A 14,754-nucleotide genomic window follows, 5' to 3' on the forward strand; every position below is an offset into this window, starting at 1 on the left:
TACTCGTACTTGTACCATGAAATGGTATTGGAATTTCCGTTTCGAGTTCGTTTCTTAACCCTCTATATCCCATTTGGGCAGAGGATTGTAACTCACAGAAGGAACAAACGTTACGTATGTTCATGGATAAAACATACCTTCGGCGGGCTAAGAGCTGCCATCAAGCTGGATGGCACTAGCTCTGACTATCACCGTAATCCGGCAACCGATATGCCCTTCCGAATAGGTGGAGCGCAGCCCGCTAAATTCTACCGGCGATCGCGACGGCGTCAGCTCATTAATAAAACCAGCAACAATGGCGACGACGACGACGACAACGACAACGTTCGTAAAGATGAATCCAATGCCGATGCCGATGCCGATGCCGTGCTCGAGTTGTTGCCTCAGTTGCGCACTGAATCTCTGAGTGGTCGGTCGCGCTGTCTCTCGTCCCAGCAGCAGTCAAGCCCAAGCCCAAACCCAATCCCAGTCCCAGCGAAAGTGTTCCAAGGCAAAGTGTTAATATACGGAGTGCGAAATGCGTTACCTGGCATTGAGTGCGCTCTTTGTGTGCCTGGCCCTCGCCGGGCACTGCCAAATCGCAGGTAAGTGGATAGGGTCAGGCCAGACGGCCATTAGCAGAGGGAAATGCTTGATTGACGGGTACTGACTGGAATATTGCCATTATCAGCAGGCTACAAGAGCGAGATCGAGATCACGCCAGCCCCGCTGGACGTGGTTGAGGCTACAACAAAGAAGTCCAGCTGGTTCGGCGGCTTCAAGAAGTTCTTCGGCAGCAGCGGCGATCCGTCCGCTACGGAGGCCACCACCAGCACCACGTCAACGACTACCACCGCCAGGCCAAGCTCTGTGGCTGCCACTCCCGCGGCCGCCCAGAAGCCCCCGCCGCTGGTAATCTCTCATGCCCCGCTGATGCCCTTGGGCCCACGGCCTGATACCCCCAGCTCCTCCCCTTTCGGAGCTGCAAACGCTCCCCAGTGGCCCTCAGACGGAGTGGGTGTCGGTAGTCGCACCTCCAGCACTAAGCCGCCCCATCAACCACCCCAGGGACGTCCCCAGGAAGCAGGCGGGGTACCCAATTTGCCCCCTGGATTCGCCCCCTACCGCCCCCAGAAGCCGCAGCCGAACAGCTACGATTTGAGCTACGGCGGTGGTGGCGGTGCAGGCAGTGCAGGAGGTGCGGCCGGACGTCCGGGCCTGGATCCACTGGCAAGCTTCGGGGGAACAACCTCCACCCAGCGACCAAAGACGCCCAATGTCCAGCCCGGATCCGGAACATCGACAGCCAAGCCACAGCTGAAGGAGGATTTCCCGGCGCTGCCCGGTCCCCGCCGCCCATCCGTGAAAGAAGAATATCCGCCTCTGCCCGCGGTCCAGTCCCCTTCGGTACCTTCCTCTCCCAATGCTCTTCCCACTCCCACACCCACTCCGTCTCCGACTCCGACTCCTTCATCGCCCTCCGCCTGGGGACGGCCTCTGCCCACGCCCGTGCACCCACTGGACCCCGTGCATCCGGCCAAACCCTCGACCAATCCGACGCCCGCCAATGGAGTGTCCTTTGTGCCGCATACAGGGGGAACGGGAGGACAAAGCAGTGCAGGGGGAGCTGCCACGACCACAGTTCGGCCGGGCTTCCATTCGTCCGGCAACTCGGTGGCCAGCGACGATGAGATCCGCCAGCTGACAGAGCAGCTGTACACTAAAGAGAGCAACAGCCAGATCAGCCTGGTCCAGGTGAACCTGCAAGGGCGAACGCGCTCCATCGACAGTGCCGACGAGGCCCCCAATCCGTAAGTTCATCGGAGGCACAAAATATCGGATAACACTAATAGCATATGCCACTTGCAGACTCCTCCAGGTGGACGCCAAGGCCTTCGAGTCCCCGACCATTGCCAAGATGAAATTGCTCTTCAATAACTACGAGCACGACACACTGGTCAACGAGCACGTGACGGCCAACGAGCGGAAGGAGGAGAACGACTTCCTGGACGCAGTGATGGCCACATCGGTGATGCGGCATGCGATGCAGTTCCTGCAGCAGAAGGGCCTGGTTACGCCCGACCCCAAGACGCACCGCGACCTGGTCAAGGAGCTGTGGTTCACTCAGTACTCGCGCGGTCAGGGCAAGATCGGCAGCTCCGGCTTCGAGCACGTCTTCGTCTACGAGGTCAAGAACGGAACCATCATAGGCTTCCACAACTGGGTGTACATCAGCGAGGAGGAGCAGGCGGGTCGCCTCGACTACAAGGGTTACATGAAGGAGCAGGACATTGGCACGGTAAGAGGACCTAGGCTCTGTTTCAAATGATATCCACACATTTTCTTTTAGAAAGGAAAGGTGCTGAAGATCCGCTTCGCCCACCAAGGACAGAACAAGCCCGTGAACACCGTCTTCGTGGGCACCTCGCCGGAGCTGGAGCTGGCCCTGTACACGGTCTGTTTTCAACTGCGTCCCGACCGCACCTGCCCCGTCTCCCTGGGCAACAGCAAGTTCGGCATCGTCACCTACTCCTGGCGCTACCGAGGGAAGAACCTGATTGGCAGCGCATACCCCGAGATCTAAACAGTTGAACAGTCTATTCCTGTAGTCCTATATAAACTATTTTTTTTTGACGCTGTAATAAATAAAGAAAAGTGCACGAATATGACTTGTCTTTCGTAAAGCAGATATATACGATACCATGAGAGTCCGATTTTTTGCATACCCTACTAGAGCCTTGTATAACTCTCACTGTCACTGCAGGCTTTTTCCATCTCTTCAACTGAAATTTAACGCCATACAACGATTACCGTGATAAATGATAAGTACTACTGTTGTCAATGAAGAAGATTTTAATTATCAGAAATATATCTAACCTGATTTCCATGATCACCTCTTATTTTACTACCACAATCCGAGCGCCACTCAATACATTTTTAGCCATCTAAAATGTCGAATCAAGGGGTCATCTGTATTGCAGTGCGGCGAAATGGGTTTTATCTTTTTGGAGAACTTTTTTAAAACTAATAAGACCATTTTCAAAGATCGTTTTCTCATAGGTATAGGATATACGATAGCAGCCTACAAACCTGGCATTGTACCAAATCCATTTAAAACTCGTTCAACACATTTCTGTGGATCCAGATCAATTTTAATTAAATATTGTTTAATACTTGCGGCTATAGTTTCTGATTTCTGACTTCAAGACTTATAGACTACAGAAGGAATATAGCCATGTCTGTCTGCCCTTCCGTCTGGCTATCTGTCCGATTTAGTTCTCAAAGACTATACATTCTCCCACACCCCCAAAAAGGACGACAATAGGTGGCAACCACGATTTTGAATATACGAGAAACCCGAAAGCACACAATCATAGAAAAGTACAATATCTACCAGATTTCCGAGTTTTGTTTAGATTGGGTCATTATTATAGCCAGAAGGAAGAAATAAAATGGCAGTATCTACGCAACGCCTTCCCCGCGCTTACTTATTCTCTCTCTTCCTCTTGCACTGTGCGCCCTCTGCAGAGTCGCGGCCCTAGCTGCGACTTACAACGTTCCCGTACATGTTTTTCGGCCTCTTCAGATAAAACTTGGTCATCCAATAGACATGTGAGATCCCAAAATAAAATGGCTAGTAATTTGTTTGAATCGTTAAGTTTATTTAAAAATTGCATCCAATTTGGATGATTATCAGGCAGAACCTGCCCAAAAACATTGCGATTTACTTTCGAAAACGACAAAATTGGTGCTCCCGTTTTTACAAAACGCAACGTTTTCAAAACGGAACATATTTTATACAACAAAACTAATCGTAATCACAAAACGAAAAAAATAGATGACATATTTATGCATTTATAAAAATTCGGCACCATTGCCAGGCCAATTTATGTAGCTGGTGCCTTGCTTATAAATAATTTTTTGTTTCAACCCAACCTCAAATTTGCCTGCGAGCGTAACCTAATCGGTTGTGCCCGTAACATGCGCTCCCCAGCGGGGTAGACAGCTGTTTTCTGCCACATTTAATTCAAAATGTTAGTGCAACAACCATTAGCAATTTAATTTTCAATGTGCATGCTGTTACTCACAGCTCGTCAGACAGGTGTTGCATTTAGCATTTCTTGATCTTCTTGAATCGCGTACTTTATACCGTCTCACAGTGCACTATGGTCCAGAATTCGTTTTTTTTGGCATAAAGTCGAAATTTTTATGTGAATGGATTACGTTTTTTCTTGCAAATTCTCAAAGTAAATTCATCATACATATTAAAAATGAAAAAAAAAAAATTATTTAGCTTCCCTGAAGATTTTGGCGAGCTTTTGAAAGTGAACAATCGATCAGGTGATTGTGGGAAAAAAATTGGCGCCAAATTACTTGTTTACATTTTTACGTGGCGACCGAGTAAATTTGCTCAAATAAATTCGGCTAAAAATGGAAAATGAAGATAAAGGTATGTAGTATCTAATGTATTTAGTTATTTTATGTGTAGTCCCAAGATTTAAGTGTTGTGCAATGTCCAATTTATGTGCATTTTTGTAGAAAATTTAACTGCGTCCCCTGTGTTTCGTAGAATATAACAAATGAACAGAGTTCTGCTGAGAAAAACTAACTATGTGAGTTTGTACCTACAAATGTTGTAATTGACTGGAAAGTAACAACTTTGGCCCGTTTTGGCCCCTTTTCTTTAAATTTGTTAATATTCAGGAAAGTTCGAGTTTTTGCATAGCGATCTCATCGATATTTGGCGCAACAACAATCGACAAAAAAAATCTGTCTCACATTGAATTTACAGTAAAATCAATAACAACCATTTGGAAAATGAAAAAAAAAGAGAAATAGATAAAAAAAAATCAGTAATTTTGAATCCTTCATTAAAAGAAACCTTCTGAAGTGCAACAAAATGATGGAACGGTTTATGACCACCCATGCTAAATGGATGGCTTCTAAAATAACAATTATTGTTGATGAAAATTGTAAGACACCAAAGAAAATGGGACGTCCAACATTACATTATACAAATGCAGAGACAAGATTAAAAAGGAAACTGGCGTCTGATCTTGCAAATGATAATAATAATAACACGAATAATAAATTTCCATAGTTTATATATAAATATTGATAATTTGAAATAAGATATTATATATGTATAATGATTTAACAACAAAATTTAATAAATTTGAAGTATGTAATTTAAACTTCCGACTTTATGCAAAAAAAAAAACAAGAACAAGTACAAGTATACAAGTATATGTACAAAATTTAAAAGCTCTAGCTTTAATTTCGAGCTCTGTGTTAAACAAATCTGAGGTGCTCTGGGGAAGGGGGTCGATGGCGTGGTCGAATCTAAAACAAAAAAAAACCGAAATTTTATAAAAATACTCAAAATAACTGTGCAAAGTTTCAAGGCTCTAGCTTCAAAACTAGACTTTATGCCAAAAAAAACGACTTCTGGACCATAGTGCAGTGGAACACTCGGCCGTTTCAACTTGCTAATTTAATAACTTCTAAACAAATTAAGATGCCACCATGAAACTGCATTTGAAAGAAAAACCCTTCAAAATGTAGTCCGCACAAGTGCACGATTCCACGGCGTCTAAAGGTTTTACAATATTGCGTCAAAAATGAACTTTTGCCTATATGTATCCACTTTCCCCACAAATTTAATATACCCCTATACTCTTTGAGGATTGGGTATAAAAAACCTTTTTTTTTGCCCAAAACTCAATAACTCCAGCCTAGTGTAAACAGAATATACAACTTTAAAGATTTTGATTCATTTTCATGAACATTCCTTTATTCGTTCAGATGTTATTAATTTTGCTACGGAAATGTCAGAGGCCCCACTGTGCGACGCAATCGGCTCTCTCACCATCTGAAAGGGAAACGATTCAAATGCGCGCGCCCGCAACCAGTTTCTAACACTGAGGTGGTCGCACTTATCGGTAGAGGATTCAATCGAAATCGTGCAAAGCTGAGCCGAGCTATCGATAGCTGTTCATCGATACTTTCGGTCATTCGAAAATGAGCCCGCCTGGCTTTGATTTCTGGAAACCTGTTTTTAGCCTCGCTCTGTGCCAAGTCGTAGCAGCCTCTCGTTGGATCAGATCAACAGGTGAGGCAGTCTACGACTGCAAAGCCGTTGTTTCAGTTGCTGCTTGACTGCCGGAGAAGTTTGTAGTGAATTTTTTTGGTGCGCGGCGTGCCACGACCTACAACTACGACCACAAAAGAAATACACACTATCTCACACACACAACCACCAGTCACAACAAGATCTTTCTTTTTTTTTTGCTACTCACCCGCCTGTGCCGTTTAAATATAATTGTTATATGTAAAGCAACTTAAACTCGACCATATTCAATAAAAAAAAGAAAAAGAACAAGATCCGCCGCCACAGCTAAAGCTACGACTGCAGAAAGCGGAATCGTAAGAAGCAGAATTAGACTCGGCAATGAAATGTAGCAGAGTTCGTTCATCATCTTATGTGCATACATACATCATACATACATACTTTGTTATGTTCTGTGCGGTGACGAAGTGACGCTAAAAGCAACCACGAAGAAGCAGTCATAGAGAGGGAGAGAAAAAAACGACGAAACGAGCACAAAACACATTAAAACACAAACACAAACGCATACCAGCAAACGACACCAACAACACCAACAACATCGGCAGCAGCAGAACGGTTAACTGAAACGAAAAGCAACAATACAGCAAGTGAGTAGTGTAAAGAGAAATAGAGAGAGAGAGAGCGAGAGGTGAACACACATATGTATGTATGCAAAACTAAAATAGATATAACCTTTTGCCATACCCAGTACCGCTCGCTCTCTTGAAATTCAAATCCGAATTCCAGAGATAGGCGGATCAGAGGAAATGGTTAATAAGAAAAGATAGGATCGGAGGCGCGCTGGAAGGAAGCTACCTCATGACTGTAGGGAGAAAGAAGTGAAATATCCACAATCCATCTATTAATGCGTCCCACAATTCCAATCTCAGTGCCATTGCCAAGAAAATTATCTTTCTCATCCATCCACACCCCCCAGAACACTCACCGCTGCCAATCACAACTAAATATAACTACACATTGTATGTAAATATTTGGCAGTTCTGGAAGTGATGCAATCAATATGAATTGAATTGAATTTGGATATGAACGGAATGAATATCCTCCCCCATCCCATGGCGTGCACGTGTGTTTGAGTCATACATATGTACATACGAGTATGCATGTGGGAGCGAATGCGATCGCCTACAGTCCCTCGCCCCGCTGCATTTCCATTTCCATTTTGTTTTTTTCTCTTTTTCGTGTTATTGGAAGGGATCGTCCCAATCAGATTCCAGGCGTGTTCGGTTCGAATTGGCATGGCTACGATTCGATTTTCTCCGCAAATGGACAGCGACGGCGACGGCGACGGCAACGATTTGGCAAGAATACCAAGAACGATTGCAACGGTAAAGCACGGCAAACAGTTAGACGTGCAAAGAGGAAAAAAATCGACGAAAACCAGGCGAAAAGCTACATACAATAAAAAATTGGTAGTGGAAGCATAAGAAAACTGGTTCCGGCCATCGAGGAATGCCGCAGCGGCCCCTTGCTCGAATATTTGTTTCTGTGCGTGTGTGTGTGTGTGTGTGTGTGTGTCTGTGAGAGTGTGTGCGAGCCACTTCCGTACATCAACGCCCCAGTGCTTTTTCTTGCTTGCACTGACTCTTCGTCCCACCACCACTCGCGTCCATGGCTTCCAGTTTTCATCTGTCAGCTCTTGCTTCTTGGTTCGTGTTCTCAGCCTCAGTCTTTTGTTTTCCTCGTTCTTCCGTTCCGTTGAATCGCCTGCTTGGTCCTTTGCCTTTTCGCCTAGTTGTCAGCACCTTCAGAATTGGTGGCACTTCAATCTGAATAAGTACAAATATGTACAATATGTATGTATGTGTGTGTGTGTGGCATGAATGGCAATAAACCGGCATTCGATAGAGTTTGAGTGAATGAGTGCGCTCACGTAAGACTCATTCGCACAAGGTTCAAGCGAAGAGGAACGAATCGAATGGGCAAGAACGAGAGGGTATTCTCGAGTTCATTCTAAAGCATACCTTTATTTCCTGCATTTTTAGTAGTCCCATCAAAGTGGTCCTTTATTTGTTGTTGTTCTGTACAATAGATCTGCATATCTTGCCTTGCTCTTCCTAATCTTTTCGCTATTCATTTTAATTCTGCCTACGCTGGCAGCAATAAGCCACAAATGCCAAATATTCCAAACAGCGCTCACAGACACAACAAAGGCATGCACACACACACACACACGCACACCATCATGCTAATGCGACAAAGATGTTAATAGACTTTTACTTTACTTAAACAAAACAGTCACAGCGAAAATGAACAGCAAGGGAAACGGGCAGATCCGCCGAGTGAAATTTGTAATTTGCTTTGATTTTTGTGTGGGGGTGAAGGGGGGGGGGGGGGGGGGGGGGGGGGGAATCCCCATCTTCTTCGTCACACCATGCCAGTGGTCATTGATTTCGTTTTTGGCTAAAAGGCCTAATCATGGCTTTTAACGCTTAAGCGATCTGGGTGATGCGAAATGATGGTGTTTGGTGAATTTGGTAGGCATTTGGATAAAGTTTTCGGAAAGACCATTGATAAAAGGTTGAATCAGAAGGAATCACCTACGACCCCGCATAGTATGTACATATATTTATGTTTATTAAGAATGACAAGTCAAGTGGGCATATGTATTATACTACTAAAGCTGTCCCCGCATGAAGTCGTTGGGCGGCACTTCTCGAATTAAGGTTAGGCTGGTGTTAATCGTCTCCCCTGGATACAATTTCCCCTCTTGATTCTTGGATGACAGCTCACCTCCGTCTGCTTCAACGTTGCAGCCTGAGCAGATTATGTGGCTTTGGACCCGAATTCATTTGCCCCACACTTTAGTACGCCCCCAAAACTCAGTTGTCTTCGTTTCCCGGACTGTGGGGGATTGTGGGCGCTGTTGTGTGTGCGGCTGCGGGTGCGCCAGCAGGGCACAACACACAAAATGATTGCGAAAGCTTCGTCAAGCGGCACACCTCGATAATGGATTTGAATTTTAGAATATTTAATGCATTGCTAATGCCGCCGATGCTGCTGATGTTGTCATCAACAGCCAACACTGGCTGGCACTTTCAGTTATCTTCTCCACTTAATGCAACAGCCACAGCAGCGGGACAATAGAGCTAACAACCACTTTTGAAAATTTCCCTTTTTCTGTTTCTGCATGCTCATACTCGTACAGCTATCCGGCAGAGCGGCAGAGCGGCCGAGCGGCGTATCTGTGTGAGTGAATATTTAAATCGTATCTACGAATAAGTGTTGTGCTGTCTTCACTGTATCTGTGTGTATCGATGAGCAGCGGCAGTGGCAGCGGCAGCGGCAGCGGCAGCAACTTGAACAACAACACCACTTTGTTTCTTTGACTGGCAACATGGCGCGCTTTTTTTATATTTTTCTCCAAAGGTTTATTGGCCTTTTGGCTTACTCTTGCCAGTTCTCTGCGTGTGTGTGTGTCGCCATTTTAGCTCGAACTTGGCTTATACCATTTGCCTCTGGGTCTGGCTCTGACACTGGCCTGACTCTGGCTCTGGCTCTGGCCCTGGCGGTAGTGAAATCGTGTGTCGACTTGGGCTTGTTGCTAAATATTTCTTCTTTCTACATGAAGTTTTCTATTTGTCCAACTCGAAAAAAAAGAGAGAAATACTCGGGCCAGGCCAAGAGCAGCGGCAAGTAAGCCGCTTAATGCAACAACACCAACAGCAGCCGTAATATATGACTAGTCACTCCCTAGACAAGCCTAGACAAGGCAGACCCGACCACGCGAGACCAGGGCACACCAGGGCACACCGGGCCAAGCGATTGCCAGTTGACTGTTGTCTGCTTTTGGCCAAAGCTTTTAGCCAATGAGTCAAACTGTCCGTCAGACAGGCACACAGTAAATTGTGGACGTTGCTGTTGTTCCCAATGCGAAATAGAGGTAAAAACTAGACATTAGCAGTCCTGCAAATAACACTAGTGGCAAGGATCTTGGCTTTCAAAGTTCACCTCACAGCGAGGCAGTTTCTTCGGATGCTTTAGAGGCCTGAATCCGCATCTGTATCTTTGTATCTCTACACGCATTCGTGTTGAAAGCCAGATCGCATATCGAATAATCATATGTGCTGTACTGTATGTTGTAAAATGGGGGAATGGGATACGAAAACAGATTACAAACAGCCAGCAGATTATGCTCAATAATGCAGCGGTTGTGCTGGTTGGGCAGACGAAAACGCGAAAACGCAAAAACGCGAAAACGCGAGCTGAAAGTAAATCGAAGCGAACCGAAATTAATTGCTGCTCGAATTGCAAATGCAGTTCGTCAAAGCGACTTGATTGGAAAACGCAATACGAGTATTTGCGAGTAAAAAGAGATCGAAAAGCGAAAACCAAAATTAGGAAAAGCCAACTAATTAAAGATCGCATTTGGGCGTGCGTGTGGCAGCAGGTGGATGATTGAGGATTGAGTGGTGTTTGGCGATATACGAGATACGAGATACTTGGCATCTATCGAGTTTCACTTCGTGGCAGCCGCACCCCTGTCCCTGTCCCACGGCTAGGGCCATTCAAACTCTAAGCAATGCCAAGAATGTGTCAATATTCCATAGTCGAGACAGTCGCGACAGTCAACACACGAACCTGGCTAACGAAAGCCATTCAACCAGTCACAGATACACACACACACACACGCTGTACGCACACCAACATATACATAACTCTCGCTTATGCATAACTTAACATTTAAGCATCTTGAGCACTTAAACAGGTGCGGTTAACGTTACTACCACTGTGTGTGTGTGTGTGTATCTGTGTGTCGTTAACTAATCATTTTAGAAATCGAACAAAAGGGTTCCGTTCCTGTTTCATTCGGTCATGGGGCACATGGGTGTAGAATAGAAAAAAACATTTCCCATATCTGCTGCATTCTGGAAAATCAATTCTTTTTCTATGGATATTGACGAAATTAACGACGACTTAGGCAACGAACTGGGATAAACAAGTTCTGTCTTCTGTTATTATTGTCGTGTTATGGCACGAAACGGGAGGAAGAAGAGAATGAATACGAGTATGTAAATATGTACGTTGAACTAGAAATAGAATACATTCTTTGAATTCTTTTAAGAATGCATTTCATAAGATAATGCTAGCATGAGATACGGTTGATCCTTGTCCCGATATGATATGAATATGAACAGTGCGATGAATCCAGAAGTAATGCCCATCTGGGAAAGCAGCACTGACGCATAAGTTTAATGGATATTTGGCCCCCATGGAATAATAAGTTAAGATCCATTCAGATTTCGAACAGGATGCCCGAATTTACCATCAGTTAACTCAGTTACCAATTTAATCGATAATCACAGCAATTCTCGAGATAAATCGTTCGATTGTAGTTTGAATGAATTTCCAAAAAGAAGTATCTATGTATGTATGTAAAATGTATCTATGTATGCACCTACTAAATACGTGCATACATATGAGTAAGCATTTCCGATCTATGCTTCGAATCAATTCGAGCCACAAAAATGTCGTACTTTTCTGTGCCAATGATCTAACAATTAAAAGCAAATGGAATTCTTTTGACTGTCATTCCACATCACTGGATATTTGCTCATTGATCGTGCTGTAGTTGTTGCTGTAGTTGTTGCTGCCTTAGAATTAAACATGGACTGCAGGCAGCGACGCGTCGCGACGACTTAGCATTGGAATGCGGTCGAACTCGTAGTTGAGCCAAGATTTTTGTGCGCCAATGTTGGTGTAGCCCAAAAAGCAGCTCGATAGAGAGAGAGAGAGAGAGAGAGAGCGCGAAGAGAAAAAGAGAGATGGTGATACATGGCGAGAGTGAGAGCGCGAATGCGTACGTGTTGGATGATGAAGCGGCAAGACAGCAGCAGCCGAAGCCGAAGCCGCAGCCGAAGACGCAGCCCAAGCCGAAGCCGCAGCAACGGTCTACCTAAAGTGCTCGTGTCTCGCCGGTGCTTGGAAACGGGTTCCCCGATCGACGCGACGCAGCCAATTCGTAGGCACTTGTCAGTCCATTTGGCAACAAACATCGTTACTGTGCCAGGCCCAAATCTGATTCCGATTCCCATTCAAACTCCAAATCTACTCAGTAACGGCCACAAATCCAAACCCAAATCCGAAACCAAATGGCGACACTTTCAGCCACTCTTTTTATTTTCACTCGTTTTTTTTTTTCCTGCGGTTTTGGGCATAAATATTTATGTTTAAGGAATTTGCCCCGAAACAGGTGAAAGTTTTACCCGAGAAAAGGCCGCACAGCAAAAAGCAGAAAACAAATCGACACAAGCGTTTGTCGGACTCGGCTCTTCTCTGTCTTGACGCATCTGCTTAATATTCTTTTGGCCAAAACATTATCATAATACACATAGTATGTGCCATGTACATTTCTGGGCGTTTTCATTTCATATTAACATCTGTAGAATATTCTCTGTATATTCTCTTTTATACTATTCATGAGATTATATGAATAATGGTATAAATATATAGAGGATATGTACATTTATAATAATATTTTAAAATGCGAATCAAATAGGTCAATAGGTGTGATGGGGATAAAAGAATGTGCAAGAATTAATATTAGAACATAACTAAGACCCATGGTTCCTCTCTTTCTCTCTAGTCTTTCCCCTCTCTCACCCAAAATTGGGAGAGATCCCTCGCCGCATTAATTAACTAATCACCTCGTCCCTTTTAAGAACTGCACTGCCAAAAGGCAGAGACTGGCGCTTACGCAGCCCTTGCCGCGGCTAACAAGGTTCTGGCTCGTTTTTCAAGTGTTTTTAAAAATAATTAAAGTCAAATCACCTTCACACTGTGAAGCGTACTCGTATGTGGCATGTGAATTATCAAAAAGATTGGATAACCAATACGGAGGGTGCCACGAGAATCACATTCCCCATCAAAATTGTTTCAAAGCCCTCAAAACCCTCTGCGAAGGAATGGTAACGAAACTCCAGTATAGAGCGGGAACGCCGAGAGGCGTGGCAAGGGCCGCGGCTCCACATCTATACCCGATTTTCGCTCCCCTCCGCCAGATGTCTCGCACTGGACCAGGATGAGTGTTAGAAAGAGAGCATGAGCTTGGACTTTAATTTCATTTCTGGCTATCTGGTCATTTTTTATGATTCTGTGTCTCTAAATGTTGGACGGATGGTTGGACAGACGGGCAAACAGATACAGCCATATCGAGTCGGCTATTGATGCTGATCAATAATATGTACACCTTATAAGGTCGGAAACCCTTCCTTCTAACTAACACCCAAGTTATATCCACTTCCACCTACTCTTTATGAAAGGTTTTTTATATTTAATAACATGGAAAATTAACACTGAGTATTTCATGTATCAGCACAGAAAATATCATACAGATAAGTACTCCTACCGTAAAATAGTAGTAATAGAATTGACGATAAATACAGGAGTGGAAGAAAGAAAACATTTTTACAAATTTTCCAAATTCAGATGATGGTAAATATAAAGTGCTATAATCTTAAGGGATAGTTCGGGGGATATGGCAAAGGAAACCATAATTATGGCATATAACCCTAAAAGGCTCGGCATTATTTGACCGACTTATGGGTAAGCGGATAGAATGAAAAGGATGATAGGATGAAAAATACGGGTAGGTCTAGAAGAAACTGAAAAGTCAATCTGACCCAAAAGAGTTTGGGAGTCCACAATGCCGAGAAGGAGCTTGTGCACGAATATATCCCTATTATGACGGTGCAACGGCCAGGTCTTAAAAATGTAAGCCTAGATCGGTAAGATTCTACCAGAGTCTCAGTTCAACTGGGCAAAAATTAGAAATTGTTTTTGCACTGACTCGTCTTTATGCTGTCTTTATCCAATATCGGACGACTAGCGAGATGTACAGTTATTTGGTTACATACGGGTCGTCAAACTCCTTGGACCAACTCTTGAGGAACGCTAAAACACCCTTAGCTTTATTAACTGTTGCGGCTATATTGTAGAGTACGTTATGACTTGAGGAAGATCATTCAGGAATAAAATGAACAGAGGCGGACCCAGATGACTTCCCGGTGGCACTCCTGATGTAACACTAACAATATTTGACAATAGGCTAAATCCAATATAAAAGATGTTTTGGGAAACCTAATAAAGACAGCCTCTCATATTTTAGAGTATGGTTAATATAATCAAATGTCTTACTAAAATCCGTAAAAATTACCTCCGTTTGAAAACCACTTTGAAAGCCTCGGTTGATTATAGTAGAGCCCTCGAGAAGGTTATTCGATGATGATCGATGTTTAAAAACCCGTGTTGCGACAGAGATATCAAGCTGCAGCATAGATGTTGCAATTAGCGGGTGACCAGGAACGCAAGAAGCTTCGGGATGGCGGAAAGCCTTGCGATCGGTAGTTTTCAATATTAGATCTTGTGTGATGATGGATTCATTCCTAATCACTGGGAGACAAGATTGTTCCAAAGAGAGATTGACAAGAATGGTCAAGGGTTGGCATAGGGACTTTATCTGGACGCGCAAAGAATTATATTTCCATAGATGTCAAGCCTTGCAGAAGAACGCTTTCCTCAAAGAAAGGTAGAAAAATGCTGATAGCATGAGGTAGATGGTAGGGATACGGAGTGGATGCGCTGTAAATATGAGGGGAGTACGTTGATTGGAAAAAGGTGGCGAATAAATCTGCAATAAATCTGCAGCA

General features: G+C 44.2%; 1 protein-coding gene across 1 annotated transcript; it reads left to right on the plus strand.

Moving 5' to 3' along the window:
* The first annotated feature begins 393 nt into the window (after positions 1 to 393).
* On the plus strand, positions 394 to 2,645 carry LOC6600785 (poly(U)-specific endoribonuclease homolog). Its single transcript, XM_026992795.1, has 4 exons — positions 394 to 584; positions 671 to 1,790; positions 1,849 to 2,278; positions 2,330 to 2,645. The coding sequence occupies exons 1-4, from the start codon at positions 518 to 520 to the stop codon at positions 2,561 to 2,563; spliced, it is 1,851 nt and encodes a 616-aa protein (XP_026848596.1). The 5' UTR covers positions 394 to 517; the 3' UTR covers positions 2,564 to 2,645.
* Positions 2,646 to 14,754: the final 12,109 nt, after the last annotated feature.

The sequence above is a fragment of the Drosophila persimilis genome, unplaced genomic scaffold, assembly GCF_003286085.1.
Source record: "Drosophila persimilis strain 14011-0111.01,24,50 unplaced genomic scaffold, DperRS2 tig00000793-arrow-arrow-pilon, whole genome shotgun sequence".
NCBI lineage: Eukaryota > Metazoa > Arthropoda > Insecta > Diptera > Drosophilidae > Drosophila > Drosophila persimilis.

Coding starts and splice junctions, on each gene's coding strand:
- LOC6600785 (XM_026992795.1), top strand. CDS start 518: ATGCGTTACCTGGCATTGAGTGCGCTCTTTGTGTGCCTGGCCCTCGCC. Junction 585..670: donor CGGGCACTGCCAAATCGCAG/GTAAGTGGATAG, acceptor TGCCATTATCAG/CAGGCTACAAGAGCGAGATC. Junction 1,791..1,848: donor GCCGACGAGGCCCCCAATCC/GTAAGTTCATCG, acceptor TGCCACTTGCAG/ACTCCTCCAGGTGGACGCCA.